This window comes from Aspergillus niger (genome assembly GCF_000002855.4).
Source record: "Aspergillus niger supercontig An09".
NCBI lineage: Eukaryota > Fungi > Ascomycota > Eurotiomycetes > Eurotiales > Aspergillaceae > Aspergillus > Aspergillus niger.
Window position 1 is genome coordinate 184,532 of NT_166525.1, and position 16,032 is coordinate 200,563.

At 50.9% G+C, this 16,032-nt stretch overlaps 6 protein-coding genes across 6 annotated transcripts; 1 reads left to right on the forward strand and 5 right to left on the reverse strand.

Moving 5' to 3' along the window:
* Window positions 1-666: 666 nt before the first annotated feature.
* Window positions 667-3,010, forward strand: An09g00880 (uncharacterized protein; the record flags this gene model as incomplete). Its single annotated transcript, XM_059749565.1, has 8 exons — window positions 667-868; window positions 972-1,479; window positions 1,524-1,607; window positions 1,653-1,729; window positions 1,781-1,813; window positions 1,864-2,003; window positions 2,050-2,556; window positions 2,621-3,010. 8 exons carry the CDS (start codon window positions 667-669, stop codon window positions 3,008-3,010), a joined length of 1,941 nt encoding a protein of 646 aa, XP_059605794.1.
* A 244-nt stretch (window positions 3,011-3,254) lies between these two features.
* An09g00890 (uncharacterized protein) lies at window positions 3,255-4,997 on the reverse strand (the record flags this gene model as incomplete). The annotated part of the gene is made up of 1 exon (XM_001393372.1): window positions 3,255-4,997. The coding sequence occupies one exon, from the start codon at window positions 4,995-4,997 to the stop codon at window positions 3,255-3,257; it is 1,743 nt and encodes a 580-aa protein (XP_001393409.1).
* Window positions 4,998-5,204: 207 nt separating this feature from the next.
* An09g00900 (hypothetical protein) lies at window positions 5,205-6,032 on the reverse strand (the record flags this gene model as incomplete). The annotated part of the gene is made up of 5 exons (XM_059749566.1): window positions 5,205-5,327; window positions 5,391-5,582; window positions 5,663-5,761; window positions 5,839-5,885; window positions 5,999-6,032. 5 exons carry the CDS (start codon window positions 6,030-6,032, stop codon window positions 5,205-5,207), a joined length of 495 nt encoding a protein of 164 aa, XP_059605795.1.
* A 535-nt stretch (window positions 6,033-6,567) lies between these two features.
* On the reverse strand, window positions 6,568-7,025 carry An09g00910 (uncharacterized protein; the record flags this gene model as incomplete). The annotated part of the gene is made up of 2 exons (XM_059749567.1): window positions 6,568-6,765; window positions 6,972-7,025. 2 exons carry the CDS (start codon window positions 7,023-7,025, stop codon window positions 6,568-6,570), a joined length of 252 nt encoding a protein of 83 aa, XP_059605796.1.
* A 1,462-nt stretch (window positions 7,026-8,487) lies between these two features.
* On the reverse strand, window positions 8,488-11,136 carry An09g00920 (uncharacterized protein; the record flags this gene model as incomplete). Its single annotated transcript, XM_001393375.3, has 1 exon — window positions 8,488-11,136. The coding sequence occupies one exon, from the start codon at window positions 11,134-11,136 to the stop codon at window positions 8,488-8,490; it is 2,649 nt and encodes an 882-aa protein (XP_001393412.3).
* Window positions 11,137-12,031: 895 nt separating this feature from the next.
* An09g00930 (uncharacterized protein) lies at window positions 12,032-15,357 on the reverse strand (the record flags this gene model as incomplete). Its single annotated transcript, XM_059749568.1, is given in 1 exon segment — window positions 12,032-15,357. A coding segment is annotated over 1 exon segment (3,326 nt), but the record flags the coding sequence as incomplete, so codon positions are not given.
* Between the last annotated feature and the right edge of the window lie 675 nt (window positions 15,358-16,032).

The window sequence follows — 16,032 nt, forward strand, 5'->3', positions numbered from 1 at the left end:
GGGATAGTTAGTCATATCTATAGGCCTCATACCAGAACTATTATAACTCGTCTAGCCACCGTGCCGGGTTGAATTTGCCACGGTTAAGATGCAGAGCGTCGCTAAAATTGACTTCGGTTGAGTCTCAGCAGACAAACGTGTTCCCCGGGATGGCCTCATCACTTCCCGGGATAGGGATCGGTTTGCAAGAGAGGGTCAACTAGGCTATAGAGAAAAGATAGAAGTTATAGTTACAGTTAGGCTCAATACCTCATGTCCATTTTGGTGAGTGCTTAGGGTGTTACACTGAACTTCATTAATTCGGTCGCAACCCATGACCTCGTACGCCTAAACACTGTGCCAGGAACCGGCCGCAGACAACCCCGCAACCCCAACCCCTGACGACCTACACTTGAACAACAAAGTTCTTCTTTATACAACCAAGAACACGTTGGTCGGAATTGACATCATGATTAGGGAGGTGGTACCAGATTTATCGCATCTGTCCGACATCCGCACCGCGGACCATCAACATGCATGATGTCATCACGGAAGACCGGGGGACACCGATGCGACGCTGCTAACCCTACCAACAAAAGACTTCAATACACCTACATTGTTGTCCTTTCTTCGCTATTTAGAAAGCCTCATTGAGCATGCTGACGAGGAAGCTAGATCTGCCACGAAATGATAGCGGTCGCAAAATGGCTATACGTTGCTGTGACGGCGTATTTCCACAAGTTGAGGCCGGTTAGCCATGATTATCCTGCTCTGGCAGCAAGGGATAATGGTACAAACGGCAGCGTGGCGTCGCCAATAACATTGACTGTTGAAGAGTCGGGCGGGAATCAGTCTAGTCCTCTGCTTTATGGGGTTATGTTTGAGGTAAGTGCTGCGAGGCAGCATGGGATTGTCCTAGTAACATTCTCTTAGGAAATGGACCACTCAGGTACTATCTAGTTCAGTACCTCTGTTGACAGTATTTTGCTGAGTATATTCAGGTGATGGAGGCATTCACGGGCAATTGCTCCAGAATAATGGCTTCCAGGGGGACGATCCCGGCTTGACTGCATACAAAGCGGTCGGGCCCGTCGACCTCATGCAGGACTTGATAAACCCGGTCAGCGGTGCAATAACGTCTTCTTTGCAGGTATCTGTAGATTTTGAAGCAACGGGGTTTGTAGGATTTGCCAATACAGGGTACAGTGGGATACCTGTGATGAATGCAACGTATTCGTGCCAGTTCTGGATGATGGGTGAATACTCAGGAACGATTATGCTACAGCTTGCTGGATCAACGAATGATACTATTTATGCTTCGCATAATATTACCGTGAAGAGCTCATGGGGAAAGTTCACCCATTATCAAACTTCTTTTAATTCGAGCGCAGCTCCTGATGGTGACAATGAGTGGCGCCTGCTGTTCAATGGATCAAAGATGGCTGGAGGGATGCTGAACTTCGGTCTGGTGCAGCTGTTTCCGCCTACGTACAAGTCGAGGTACGTTACATTAAGATTACCAATGTCATTCTAATCGGTAACAGGTCAAATGGACTACGGAATGATGTTGCGACATTTCTGGAAAAGACAGCTCCCTCTTTTCTCCGATTCCCGGGTGGCAATAATCTGTAGGTAATCACCCTGAAAATGAAGATCCTCTAACAAGCGGATAGAGAAGGACTACAGATCGACAGCCGTTGGCAGTGGAACCTAACTGTTGGGCCCGTCGTTGATCGTCCCGGGAGACAGGGTAGGGCACCACCACCGAGACCATGCATGACAAAGACTAAATGATGCATAGGCGACTGGTTCTACCCAAACACCGACGCGCTCGGTAAGTCTGCTGCATCCTTCTGCCCCACGAGCATGTGGTAACACACACAGGATTGGACGAATATCTCTGGTGGTGCGAAGACATGAACATGGAGCCCGTCCTCGCCGTCTGGGACGGCAAATCATACGGCGGCATTCTATCCGGCGACGATCTCCAGCCATATATAGACGATATCATGAACGAGCTTGAGGTATACCTCCATGGATTAACTCTATCATGCCGAGCTGACCGTAAAGTACCTCCTCGGGCCGGTCAACTCCACCTACGGGAGTATGCGAGCGCAAAACGGGCGCAGCAAACCATGGTCCATAAACTACATCGAGATCGGGAACGAAGATGACTTTACCGGCGGATGCGACACATACCCAGACCGCTTCTATCAGATTTACAACGCCATCAGCAACAGCTACCCGAATATCACTCTCATCGCATCGAATATAGACTACCTGTGTCTCCCGATTGAACCCCCACCCGGCCTGATATACGACTACCATTACTATCGCAAACCGGATGACCTCGTCGCCATGTTCGACTACTGGGATAACCAGCCTCGCACGCAGCCCATCATGGTAGGGGAATATGGATGTCGGGATACCAGCGAGGCAGACGGGATCTTCTGGTCCTCTATGCAATGTAGCTGCAGTGAGGCAGCGCATATGATTGGCCTGGAGAGGAACTCGGATGTAGTGAAAATGGCTGCGTATGCGCCACTATTGCAGCATTTCGGGTATACGCAGTGGTCGGTGAGTTTGGCCTCCTTACCCCCATTCTTGTATGTCCATTATGTTAGAGCTAACAAGAACAAAGCCAACGCTATTCGGCTTCGACTCTAGTCCTGACTCGCTGACTCCCTCGACGTCATACTATGTTCAACGGATGTTTTCTACAAATCGCGGGGATACTATCCTCCCTGTGAATACAACTGCCACATTTGGACCGCTGTACTGGGTTGCATCCAGGACGAATAGCACGTATTTTGTGAAGTTGGCCAACTACGGCGCCCAGAACCAGACTGTACGTGTAAAGGTGCCCCAAACCAAGACCGGGCATGTAGAAATGCTGTATGGGCCGCAAAATGCGACCAATTTGGTGCATAATATTACTGTTCAGCCGACGGTGAAGAATGTGACTAGCTCTAGGGGCATTTATTCCCTGGATATGCCGCCGTGGGGGGTTGCTGTTTTGTCGGTGTGGTGAGGGGTGTTGCTGCTGTATAACAGGAGTTTTATTGTGGATCAAGTATCTACGAGTCATGTTGTTTACCATATAGTTCAATACAAAAAGGGGAAATGGAATTTAAAGCGAAGGACCGATGTCGATTAAGAATTGAATAATCGTCGTTTAAATGTATATACTACCTACAACTCGCTTTCTCATCGCCCTCCTTCGTCTGCCGCCTGCTGAATAATATACAGCTAAAAGTCACCAGTGACTTATGGGCTTAGTAGATGGGCACCTTGAAGGCGGGGAAAGTGTAGTAGAAAGTGTCAGCACCCTCGTCATCGGACTCACACTCCCACTTGTTGCTCTTCCAGACAGGGCGCTTGGGGAACTGGCACAGGGACTGAACCTCGCCGTCGTACTTGCCAGCATCGACGGTAGCGTTCAAACCGGTGGGCTGGACATCCTGCTCGACCCACTTGATCATGGTGGCCATGTTATCTTCAGGGAAAGGACCGTTGGGCTGGAGAGTGTTGCGACCGCAGTGAGCAGCACCGGGGACCAGGTACAGCTGATACCATTCCTTCATCTGCTCGATGGCCTTAGAGGATCCGAGGTTGGGGTACATGATGCTCATAACAGATTGCCAGTAGTGCACAGAAGAAGCAGTAGGCACACTGGGGTCGTTCTCGCCGTGGTAGTGGATGACCTTACCACCGGTAGACTTGAAGGTGGTCAGGTCAGGGAGGGTTGTTTGCAGAGTGTCCATGTAGCGGACCATGGCCGTGTTCATCCAGTCCACAAGGGTATCATAGGTCACATTGTTGAGGGTCTCGAGGTTGCTGAGTTCAACAAGTTCAACAAAACGAGTAACAAATTCACCACCAGTAGAGGGGATATCCACACCCCAGGTGCCGGTGCTGTTGTCGTAGGCGGTCTCGCCATCCGAAAATTCGGACCCGATACGGTAGGACAGGTAGGCGCGTTCACCGGCAGTGTTGAATAGACCGTCGTAGATAGTCTGAGCCACGGCAACACCTTCTGCGGTAACATTTCCGTTCTGGGCCGGGGTGTAGGAGGTCGAGGTGCCGTCATTGCGCTTGTTGAAGTTGAAACCAAGAGAGGTACTGACTTCAGCAGCACAGTGGTAGGGTTCGCCGATAATAGAAGTCAGGTTGAAGTCGAGCTGGCAGAGATCGGTACGAGAGATGACTCCGTCGGTGCGTCCATCGAGGGGATCGCAGGCAGCGATGGTGGCGTTAACAATTTTTTCCAACTCGCAGGTAGGAGGGTAGTAGTCGAGGGTCTGCTCGACCACACTGGAAAAGAGGTGGTTGACCTGCTGTTGACCGTAACGGAACGCAGGCGCACCAATGATGGCACCATCGTATTCATCACCGTAGCGCTGGATCTGGCTCATACCTTGACGGCCACCGTCAGAGCAACCCTCGTAGTAGGTGTATACCTTGGCATCATCGGCCAAGCCATAGAAGGCGCGGGTGAGAGGCTTTCCAACAGTGGTCATCTCTCCCAGGGCCTGGTAGGCGAACATGAAGATGGGATCCCAGTTGATAGTGCCGTTGCCGGAGAGGTTGACCTCGTCGACCGTAGTGCCGTTCAAAGCACCATAGCCGGCATCGGTGGCACCTCCGACGGCGCCATATTCGAGACCACCAGTAGAGGAGGTGCTCAGGGAATAACCGAAGCCACCGGCCACATAGAAGCGGTTCTTGAAGTCGGCAGGGCTAGGGAAGCCGTAGTTCAGAACGATCTCGTCGGTGGTACCAGTGTGGACGTAAGAGACGGACACAGCACAGTACTCAGTCTCGCTCCCGCGTTCGGTGGTGGTCTTAGCCGTCACGGACGAAGGGATTAGATCAATACCGAGCAGAGTGCCATTGGCAGGGAGAGCCGACTGGACGTGAGAGACGGTACAGAGAGACGCAAGGGAAGATGAGTTGGCAGCGCGGGCCGATGCTGCCAGAGCAACGGTGGCCGCGGCGGCGCGCGAGTATTGACGCATGATATAAAAAGTTGAAAAAAAATGTAGAACGAAAGGAAGGATGGGAGTCCGTAGACGTTTCGAAAGAAAGAATGGACAGATGGGGGCTGAAGAAGGAGAGAAGGAAGCTTGTTGAAGAGTGATCATCGGGGTGGCAATGCGAGACTATTTAAAGCCAAGATGGAAATATTTGAACCCCGTGGCCATCACCTCTTGGAGCTGCGTACGTCACACCACATGGTCCATGGTTTCTAGTCTAGATACCCTTGTTTTGCCGCCATCTCGAACAGTATGGTAGCAGAGGGCGGACAAGATGTTTGATGGCAGCCTAGCAGGAGGGGCCGGAATCTCCTGAATGACCCTCTTCTTCCCGTGTGAAGCTTAATCCACTTAAGGACAAGCAGGGGTTGGAACCTCCGACCCAGTGTCCCACTGTGATAAAGGGACGCATGCCCCAGTGGAATACCTAAGACTCGAGACGTAGTAGCCCTGGCCCATGAGATTCCCTTTCTGACCCGCCAGACGGATTTTGACGACACATAGCAACAAATCTATCAGGAAAGTCCATTCACTGTCGTTACCTTCCGTTTTCATCTTAACTGCTTCCTTCATTTAGACACTGACATTGTACGGCTCTACTTCGGAAATTAATGTAATCTACTAATGTAGGCAAGCAAAAAGACAACCTGCGGCTCACTTCGCCCAGTGAGTACATTCTGAAGAAGTGGGGAGCCATCTTTGCGACGTCCAGGGGTTTGCAGTTGGAGAACCCCGATATGCAGACGCTAATTGGTGCACATGCAGTTCTGAATGAACCCCGGAAGAAAATTTACCAGCAGCGTTACGTGTTGCACTATCGAACCTTCTTAGTGAGTTTCACTGCAGACTCGTCGGACTGGACTTGCCGCACTGCATTTAGATAAGAGTTTTAGGATTTACTGCACACCCAAAGGGGTCCAGGGACTTAAAATTAACTATCGGTTCCGTATCAAGAATCTCCCATATCATTGGCTAGCGCATACCTAGCGTGTAATTGACGGCGAACCATAAAGCCATTTCCGATATCAAGCGAATAGGCAGTATGCAGCGAGGCTACAGAGAGACAACAGAGGTAGTCAGTAAAATAAGCTGGTTGAAGATTTTTAACCTTAACCTTGATTTTCACTGCGAGGGCAAATGTGGATCGGACCGTGTTTCCCGATCGGGACTAAGCCGCCGAACCTGGCCGAGGTTTTCTTTCTTTTCTTTTCGACTTCGACGTTGATTACCTTCAAATCCCTTGCTCTGTTCTTCACACAGATTTATGCACCGACAGTTTTAATTAACCGCCATTAAGGCTGTGGTGTCCTTTTTCTGAATCCACAGCGATTGGAATCACCACCTTGCCTCTCGCTCTCCACAGTTTTCCAGATCCATACACAAGACTGCGCTGGGCACGGGATGTAATCGTCCGTCCTCACTCGATTACGGTATACCCCGTGACACTGACAAGGCGGGCTGCTAGTTTAATCTAGTCTGGTAGTATTATTACAGTCTGCGTTGACGACGCTCCATTCGCGTCTAGGGACGGGATGATCACAGGATGATTAGGCTACTCCGGGTAAAGAATTGCCCTCAGCGCAGCATCCATGCCGATGTCCCACGCAACAACCTCAGCGTCATGGGCTAGGACTCTCCAGAAGGATTCCTCTATCTGCCTAAGGCGAACTTCTATGCATCGAAGTATTGACGTTGACGTTTTTCCTTCCCCCAAATGGGGGCACCGCCGCCCAAATGCCGTGAATTCCTTCTGCGGGTGGGTAAAAACTTTTGCATGCGGTCCACAGTAGATTAATCTCTCCCCTCACAATCTAAAAACCTAATCAGTTGGCCCACTAGGAGAGGTGGAAAGCATATCGTAATCAGCTAGATTGATAGTGTTTGTCGAGTCATGTTATCTCAGTGGATGAAGCTTCGTCAGGGGTGAATATGCCTTGGTTTACGGATTTCCACTACCGAGTGATCCGGAAGCATCCGCAGTTGTACAGTGCCCTCATTCATAATTTCCATTCGTTCTCAGCTTACACTTGCTGTTCGTGAGTTCCATAGACCACTAAATGCATGTGTTCAACCATGTTGGGTCTCACCATGGAAGGCGAAATGAACCCAGGACAATAAACGCATCTTAATACACTTTCATGTCCACTGCGTTTGATGAAATACGCCCAAGCTGCACCAATTACGCTTTCCTGTCCTAGTTTTTCATGCACCCATGTCTGAGACTTTCATCAAACAGTAATATGTCACAATTTGTCTGACTGATCTTGGCACAGACTCCGGCTCCAATTACGCGCACATGGCATGCGTAACACGGATAAATCATTGTCAGGAATCAGCTGCTAATCGGCCGTATGGGATATTTCACTTTGTATGATCTATTATATGCTTCTGGCTATGTACATGCGAGGAGTCTGCATTGGCCCAATATCACGACATATGCGCCGGAGATTCGCATAGTTCCTCTTACCTCAGATAAGGAACCCTTAATGTACGATTTTTGATGCGCAATGGCAATTTATTTTGTACGTATTAGATTGCAGGCATGCAAATTTACCTATACCTCAATTTGGAAACATGTACTGCTGCTATCTTGATTGAAGAGTCTCATTATTTTTCTGTCTCCATAGAAAGGATTTAGGCAAAGTTTTATCAAGTAACAGTCTTCTATGTCAATATCAGTGATTGGTGATACTGTGCACACGATGATCATTTGGCTAGATCATTGTTTTGGAGCAGCATGCCACTCGTCTACTGAGTCAATAGTCATATAGAGTTGAATATATAAAATTATATATATATAGTATACTACCAAGACGCGATAATGTAGTACTAGTGTATGAATAATCTATCAAAATGCATGATAACGAGAGAAGCCATTCCTTCTATCTACAAGACAAATTTACGTCAATTGACGCAAGCGATTAGGATGGAATATAATATCGCCATGGCTAGATAAATACACCCTCAGCCATCGTATAACTTACTTAAACAAAGCAGATCCTGGGTATCTAGCTTCCATAATAACAAGAGCTATCAATGTTACCACATTCTTTATGGCTGTGTCTATCTATCACTACCAGAAGTAAGCCTCCCGATATCCCTCCCACGTCATACAGCACATATGCCGACTCCACCCACCCATCCAGCCTAGCGAAGCACACTTGAATCCTTGGAAAAAAATAACTCACAATCTGCTAGTAACTATATCGAAAGGCTCGAGCTAGGTGCTGATTGGTCCTGAGATTCCGATGATTTCTCTCCGGGTATCACTCTATTTTCATCCCCCTCTGAACTGCACTCTAATGGTTTTTACCTGTTTACTACACATATCCACATCCTCACAAAGCCCAAACTCCCTCTCGCACGTCTACCATGATTCCACAGACTGTATCACCGTTCTCACTGCTTCGCTCGCTCAAATCAATTACATTGCGCTCTGCTGACTGTTACATACAAGCCGGACCAAACATATCTAGACAAGCTCCTCTCCGCGATCAACAATATGCGACTCCCCCAACGCGGCCTTCAAGACCAGAACCAACTCATCGATCGATGCCAAAAACTTCAAATACGAGCTAATTGCAACACAATATCGTCGATAATTCTCGTCCCGGACCAGCGTCTTGCTCAGCTCAGCCGTCTGATGCTGCTGGGCCCATGCCTCGTAGCACCGCTTGACTAACGGCGTGGGCAGCCGTTCGGGCAGTGCGGCACCCGCCTTGAGTGCCTGTTCGATTACCCCTAACACGGCCATTATATCTCCCACGGTGTAGTCGTTCATAAATCCTACTCTTTCCATCAGTCGTTGTTGTAGATTCAGGGGAAGTGTGGTGGATAAAACGAGCAGACGGCCCAAGGCTTGGTTCATGTCTTCGAGGAGGGATTGTGTCCGTGAGAGCGTTTTACGGTTGAAGGGTCCGAAGCTCATTTCGAATCGGAGGAGACCGATCGGTGCCTTCAGTGATAAGAGGGTTTCGGCCATCTCGAGTGTTATTTTCTCTGCTACGGTGGCGATCGGGTGCTCTGGGTCGGCTCTTGCCCAGTGGGATAATACCAAGGCGTAGTGATCTGATATTGTTCGGACGGAGTTTGATAGAGTCTGGCAAACATGGCGGGTGGCAGATGGCGGTCTGGGGAAGAGTTGAACGACGGTGGCAGCAACAAATCCGAGGAGAACAGTAACCAGTCGCTTCCAGAATGCCTCGTAGCCGCGACCTGGAAGGCCATACTGTTGGATGTGACCATCGTCGTAACTGAAGCCGACGACCAAGACGAATGTGGCACCGCTCATAATAGCAGCCATGGCCAGCGTCGGTGGCAGGAAGATTCTCCACCACATCAGCACCACTGTCATTGCTGCTGTAATCGCTCCCAGCCCGTATGCGTTGCCAGGCCCGTGTCCCGAGCCGATGTACCAGGCGACCATGCCCAGAACTCCACCAACCACCGTGCCGACGAGACGAGATATCAGTGCCATGGTGAAGTCGGCCATGTAGACCAGGAGTGTAGTTTGTGCGGTGATAACCCCCCAAATGCCTTTCTCTCGGTAGAAGAATCCAGCGGTGTGGGGGAGTGAAGAAGGAATCGAAGTTGCGATGGTCACCACCACCATACGGAGAGCATACATGCCGGCTGGGTTAAACAACCACTGGTAGATTGATATAACGATACGTGTGATGCGAGTGCGCTGGGGTATGCCATATCCCCGGCTGATCCTCAGTCGACGATCCGCTTCCCGGGTTCGTTCCTCGAGCGCCTCCGGATCCGTTGCCGTGTTTCCTGCAGCCGCTGACATTGGAGTGGGAACACTACCAGTTCCGACCCAGGCAAAGGCATACTGTAATCGAGATGGGATCCAAAGCCTAGGTTTTGGGCGGTTTTCCAGCAGCCACAAGATCTGTTCGATAAGTTTTTGGGTCGCTTCGGCCAACGTCAAAATGCGCTCTTCAATAACCATGCCGATAATGATTCCTCGCAGCACATGCATGCCACCCATTCCACCAAACTTGAAATTACCCTCGTCATCAAAGATCTCTGCATGGCTGTCTATCAGTGCTTCGGTGGTCGCGGTGATGCTGGATGCGCGGATTCTGCTAAGGGTCTCCAACGCGTCTTTCACTCGCGTGATCTGCTGGTCCATCTGCGTTTGTGAGGGTGCACGGAGCCATCGCCGATTGTTCACCGTATTGATGGTCTCAATGCTGATATCTATTGCGCTCGAGATTGCTTGTAGAAGCGGCTGAGTGGAATGCTGGAGTGCCTCAAGAGTACGTGCACGGATGGCCGTTTCCTCTGCATCCTGAAAGGCGTGCAGCAGATTATGACTCTCCTGGATCTGATGATGGCCAATAGCTTGGTTCTTCTTTTCTCCAGAATCGTTATTGGCTAGAATCGCATCATGCCTCGCAAGCCTCGCTATATTCTCATCATCATGTATCCGTGCGATATGGTAATTCAGCAAAGACAGAGAGGCGACCAGTGTTTTCCGTAGTGCTTGCTGTAGAACTTTCAAGTCATCGGCACCCCAATGACCCCGAGAGATGTCTAAAGGAAGAAACGCCAATAACGGTTCAAGAGCCTTGAGCGCACCGATGCCTTTACTCTTTGTGTCGACAAGCTGCTGCAAATTGAGGTCCTCACCATGAAGACGTGCCTGAGTACACTTCACCGGTACCTGTCCCAAGCGAAGCAGCTGCTCCATCTTGGTTAGAAGCGCATAAGAAGTGGACTGCGGAAAGAAAAGGACACAACAAGCTGCTCCCAGTCCGATTCCTATAGCACCAGGCTCAATCAAGACTTTAGGCAACAGGGCGGTAAACGAAGGCAAAGTCGGTCCAAAAAGCAGGAAGAGATCAGTGATGATGATGCTGAATATCTGGGCCAGAGCAAATTTATTGTTGGCTACTCGAAGACGAGACATCATATAGACGAAGACACATGCCATGACATAAAATACCACGGTCACACGAGCATCGAGCATGAACCCATCGTGGATCAGCTGCTGCGTTACGGCCGTAGCGCTTTGTCCAGACTGACTAGCCTGAGTCACTACGGCCTGCTGCAATTGCTGAAGACGAGCCTGGGTTTGAGACGAGGGGCGTGCAGCTAAAGCCGCCTTCATCGTGAGCAAACCCCAAGCCCAACCCAGGCACATCCCAGCGAGAAGTGTCAGCGAGGCAAGCAGGTACACGAAGAGAATGCCTGCTGGAGGAACTATATATAGCACCAGGGCGCCAAAGAACGTGGCGATGCCAATGCTCTGCAGCGCAGGACCGATGAAGATCAACAGTGTCGCAACCCATGCTGCAGCCCAACAGCGGAATAGGACCTTGAGATCGCGTAGATTGAAATGGTCCAACCAGGCTGGCAACGCCATTCGAGTCTGTTCTGCCGCACCGGCAGTCGGAGCATGACTTGAAGATTCTCCCTTGGGGGTCATCTTTTGAGGGCCATCGTGTCTGAGCTTATTGCCTAGCTTGAAGTTGAAAGGCGAGTCTCCGGGAAGTCAGGGTCAGCTCCCTGCCGGAAACCATGGGATGGCTGGAACTCTGGTTGCATTAGGCCCAATACGACGTCATCTACAACTAGCGTCCTCATCACCCGACATCCAGCAAATCACGAGGCAAACACATTGCTCGTAGAAGTAAAGCTCTTAGTATATAATATTGCTGCTGAAGCCTTCAATCCTTCCGATAGCTTCTACAATCCTGGTGGTGGTGATGGCAGCAAGAGGAAGGAATATCACATGATGGCCGGAAGGGGACATGCCGCCACGTGATATACTTCGAATTAATTTGCAGGGTTTGCATCAACTGCAAAGAGTGCAAATAACAGAGCCGAAAAGGGAAGGCATTCCCGATCCATTCCTTATTCGGCCGTCTCTTTGCTAACTGACAAGAAGAATCTTATTATTTTGTATATTGCGGTGCGTTGCACCGAGGAACTAATGATGTAATCATAAATGAGTATATACTTCTACTTAAGTGAAATCCAACAGCACGACTAACACCAACTTGTCACCACGCAATCTTCGCGATAGGTCCCCGCGGGAACACGCGCACCAACACCTTCCGCAACTCATCCATGACCAGGACGCCGAACGCCAGAGCCAATGGAATAAACCAAAACTCCAACGGGATAGAGGCGGTATTAAACAGGGATTGCAGACCAGGCTCCTCCGTCACAAAGATAGCAATCACCAAGGACACGAGCATAGCCAGAGGTAGCCATGGATTCCGGCGTTTAGCGCGAATAGGATCGGCCTGCAGGATGGACATGCGCTTGCTCCGGACGGAGAGGATATTGCCCCATTGCATGATAACCAACGTGACGAAGTACACGCTCTGTCCGACATTGTTGAAATTCGTCAGCTCGGCCTCTGTATAGCCGTAGAAGCCGTCCGAGTATTTCTCGAATGCGAATACCAGGGCGTGGAAAGGAATGCCCGCTTTCTTGTACATGTACAGGAAGAACATGATATGTGCACAGAAGGCCTCCATGACTCCGACGAAGAGGTAGGACTGCCCGTAGATCCGAAGGTTGATCAGGTGATCCGTTTTGTGGTTGCGAGGTGGGAGGCTAAGCAGGTCGAATTCTTCCTTCTCCATGATGAGCGACAGCGACAAGAACAGATCCGTGAATACACAGATGATGATCATCAGGAAGGAACTCAGCGGCAACGGGACACCAAAGAAAACGTTCATAATCACTGGCCAGATCTCAGACCAACTGCCTGCCGGCAGCAGATAAGCGATAACCTTCTGGAGGTTCTGGAATACCAGCCGACCCAGGCGGATAGCCTCCACGATGGAATCGAACTTATCGAGCAACACCAGGTCCGCCGCTTCGATGGCAACGTCGCTGCCTGAGACAACGGCAATTCCGATATCAGCCGCGCGCAAGGCAGGGGCATCGTTGACTCCATCGCCTGTCACGGCCACGACATTGTCGCGGGACTTGAGCTCCTCGACAATGCGCAGCTTTTGCTCCGGAGTGGTACGGGCAAAGACAATCTCCTCATACTGGCAGATCGAATTCCACTGGTTTTCGCTCAGAGTTGAGATCTGGGACCCTTCCACCATTAGACTGCGTCTCGATCTTTCTTCATTCTTCTCAGCAGGCACTGCGACCGGTGATGCCACAAGGTCCGCAACAGTATCTGGCTCGGCCGTTCCGCTGAAAATTCCAATGTCCCGTGCAATCGCCGCAGCAGTCAGACCAAAATCACCTGTCACCATGAAGAAGCGAATGCCAGCGCGTCGACAGGCCGCCACTGTTTCCGGGATTTCCGGGCGGGGAGGGTCGATGATACCAAAGATGCCGATAATTGTCAGGTCCTGCACGCCATTGGCTAGCAGCTCGTCGTTAAACTGGTTTGTGCCCACTGCAGCAGTCGGTGCATATTCCCGTTGGCAAAGAACAATGACTCGCTGGGCGCGGCGGGAGAGCTTTTGCTGGAATGCACTGAACATATCCTTCGCAGTTGCATCCAGAGGCTTGGCCACACCGTCCTTGGACCAGTATGATGTACACTTGGGCAGAAGTACATCCGGGGCACCCTTGACATAGATAAGGCTATGGGTAGAGGAGGTTGGATTTTGGTGCACAGTGAGCATCCACTTGTTTTTCGAGTTGAAGGGGATTTGATGGGTGCGTTCGTAATCATGAAGATCAGTCTGTCCATTTGCTCTCAGCATTTCGGCCAAACGCAGAACAGCCGCGTCGGTTGCGTTTCCATTAACAATGCGTTCAGAAATTGGCAACGTCAATGTTTCTTGGTCAAAGAAGGCATCATTGCAAAGCCTGGAGCCTCGCAAGAGGGGCTCAAGAGGTTCCGGAAGGGGAACCGATTTCTGCTGCGCGTTCACCAGATCCTCAACGAAGAATTCCTGGTCAACGAGGCCTACCGACTGCACAAACATCTTGTTCTGGGTCAGTGTGCCGGTTTTGTCTGAGCAGAGCACGTTGACGCAGCCAAGGGTTTCCACGGTCGCCAGTCCCTTGGGCAATATATTGTTCGCCTTCATCCTCTTGGCCACAATCATTAAGGTGAGGGCAACTCCGACCGGCATACCCTCGGGAATGAAGGCGACAACGCAGCCCATAACATCGTTCAGCATCTCAACAACGCTCATGAATTGTGGGTGGTCAACGCGCAGCCAGCCCACCCAGCTGAATAGGATGGCTGCCGCCAGGATGACAGTGAGCACCACGATAATCCGTACGAAGCGCGTGATCTCCTTCTGGATGAGCGTGGGCTTCTCCTTTACGTCAGCTGTAATGGACGCCAAGCGACCCATGACGGAGCGACTCCCAGTCAGGACAACAACGCCAACAGCATTGCCGTTGGTCACACCGGTGCCCATGAAGGCGATATTGCGGGTCTCCAGGAAGTTTTGGTCGGTTGCGTCGGTGGCACCCTCGACCTCATCGGACTCTCCCGTCAGGATAGAACGATCGAATCGAACATCGCCCGAGCTTTTGATAATGCGCATGTCAGCCGGCACTTTGTTCCCAATGGAGATATGGACGACATCCCCCGCGACAAGGTCAGTAGCTGGCAGCTTAACCAAGTTCCCTTCGCGGAGAACGAGAGCCTCCGCAGGCAGAAGGCCCAGGATTATTTCATCACGCGCGATGTCGACCAATCCTGAAAGGCGGAGAATGATGCTTGCAGGATGATGACGATGATGACCAGGATGGCCATGGCCAAGTTTGTGACTGAGGGAGGATTGCTGAGCGGTTTCCAGCATATAAAGAAAATAATCACGCCGATCCAGAGGACAGAGCAGAAGCCGCCGAAGATATAGCCAAGGATCTTCTTCACATAATTCTCCCCGTGGTGTGCGATGATGTTCTTCCCATCGCGTTGAAGACGAGTCGATGCCGAGTCAGTACTCAAGCCACGGCTTGCATCAACATTGAACTGCTGGCACAACCGGTCGGCAGCTAGCAGATGGAAGTCCAGACTCTCAAAGTAGTCCTGGTCTGGCTTCTTCTCTTCCTTTCCTCGCTCTTTCAACACATGCTCTGGGGCTGCCTGGGATTCGGAGATTTGAAATGACAGGGTACGGAACTCGATTGGTATACCGGCTGCCGTTGGGGACTGGGGGATACTGCGAGTGCTGCGAATTGTATCTCGACTGCGGGAACGTTTGTCACCAGGAGAGTATATGGACCGAGTGCCGTCTTGTACATTGGGACCGTCGAAGGTGATTCGCTGGGATCGAGCAGTACTTCGCACCTGGTCATTGAGTGTTTCTTCATCGGCCTCCAGGTCGTGGGTGGATGAAGAGTCGGCTGGCTGCTGACCAGACGCAGCCGCGATAGGAGGTGTGTTCATGTTTATCGAAAGAGAAGAGATAAATCGGTCGCGGATGCCGCTCTCGGTGGAGTGCAGTGATGCACTGGGTGTAGTCGACTGTGCAAGGCGAATGTCAAAGATTGATTGACTGGAGAGGGAGAGGCTGCTGCTGGAAAGTTCAACAGCAAGCTCCAGGGAAGCCCCTCCGTTTATTTATCTGCTTCCAAGCCGTCATCGTGGACTCCAGACCAGTCCTAAAAAGTCATGGTATGGTGGGATGGCTGCCCATATATCGTGGAGGGGACCGCGAAAATATGTGTCACGGCGTCTTAGGACGGGCAGGCAGACGCATTCAGCTGCTGTGGAGAGCAAAAAGGATTGAGCGGACCCCCAAAGCCATACGAGAGATTAACACTGTCTAGCTACTAGTTGCAGGGAAGAAGCTGTCAGGAGCTGGTTCTGGGAAATCCCTCACTGGCCCTGTGGATCCTGGTTGCCCTTCCATGGATCGCTCCGGTCAAGCAAAGCTGGCAAGGACACGAGCCGCGCATGGACACTACGGTAGCAGGGCATTTACTGCCCACATATGGCTGACAGCAGTTCAGACAATTTGTGGGCATTCTTCCGTACAAGGCCCGTTACTAAGTATTGCCATTCATCCAATTATTCCTCGCACAGGCCGAAGCCCACGAGAGAACCTGATGCTCAGAGATT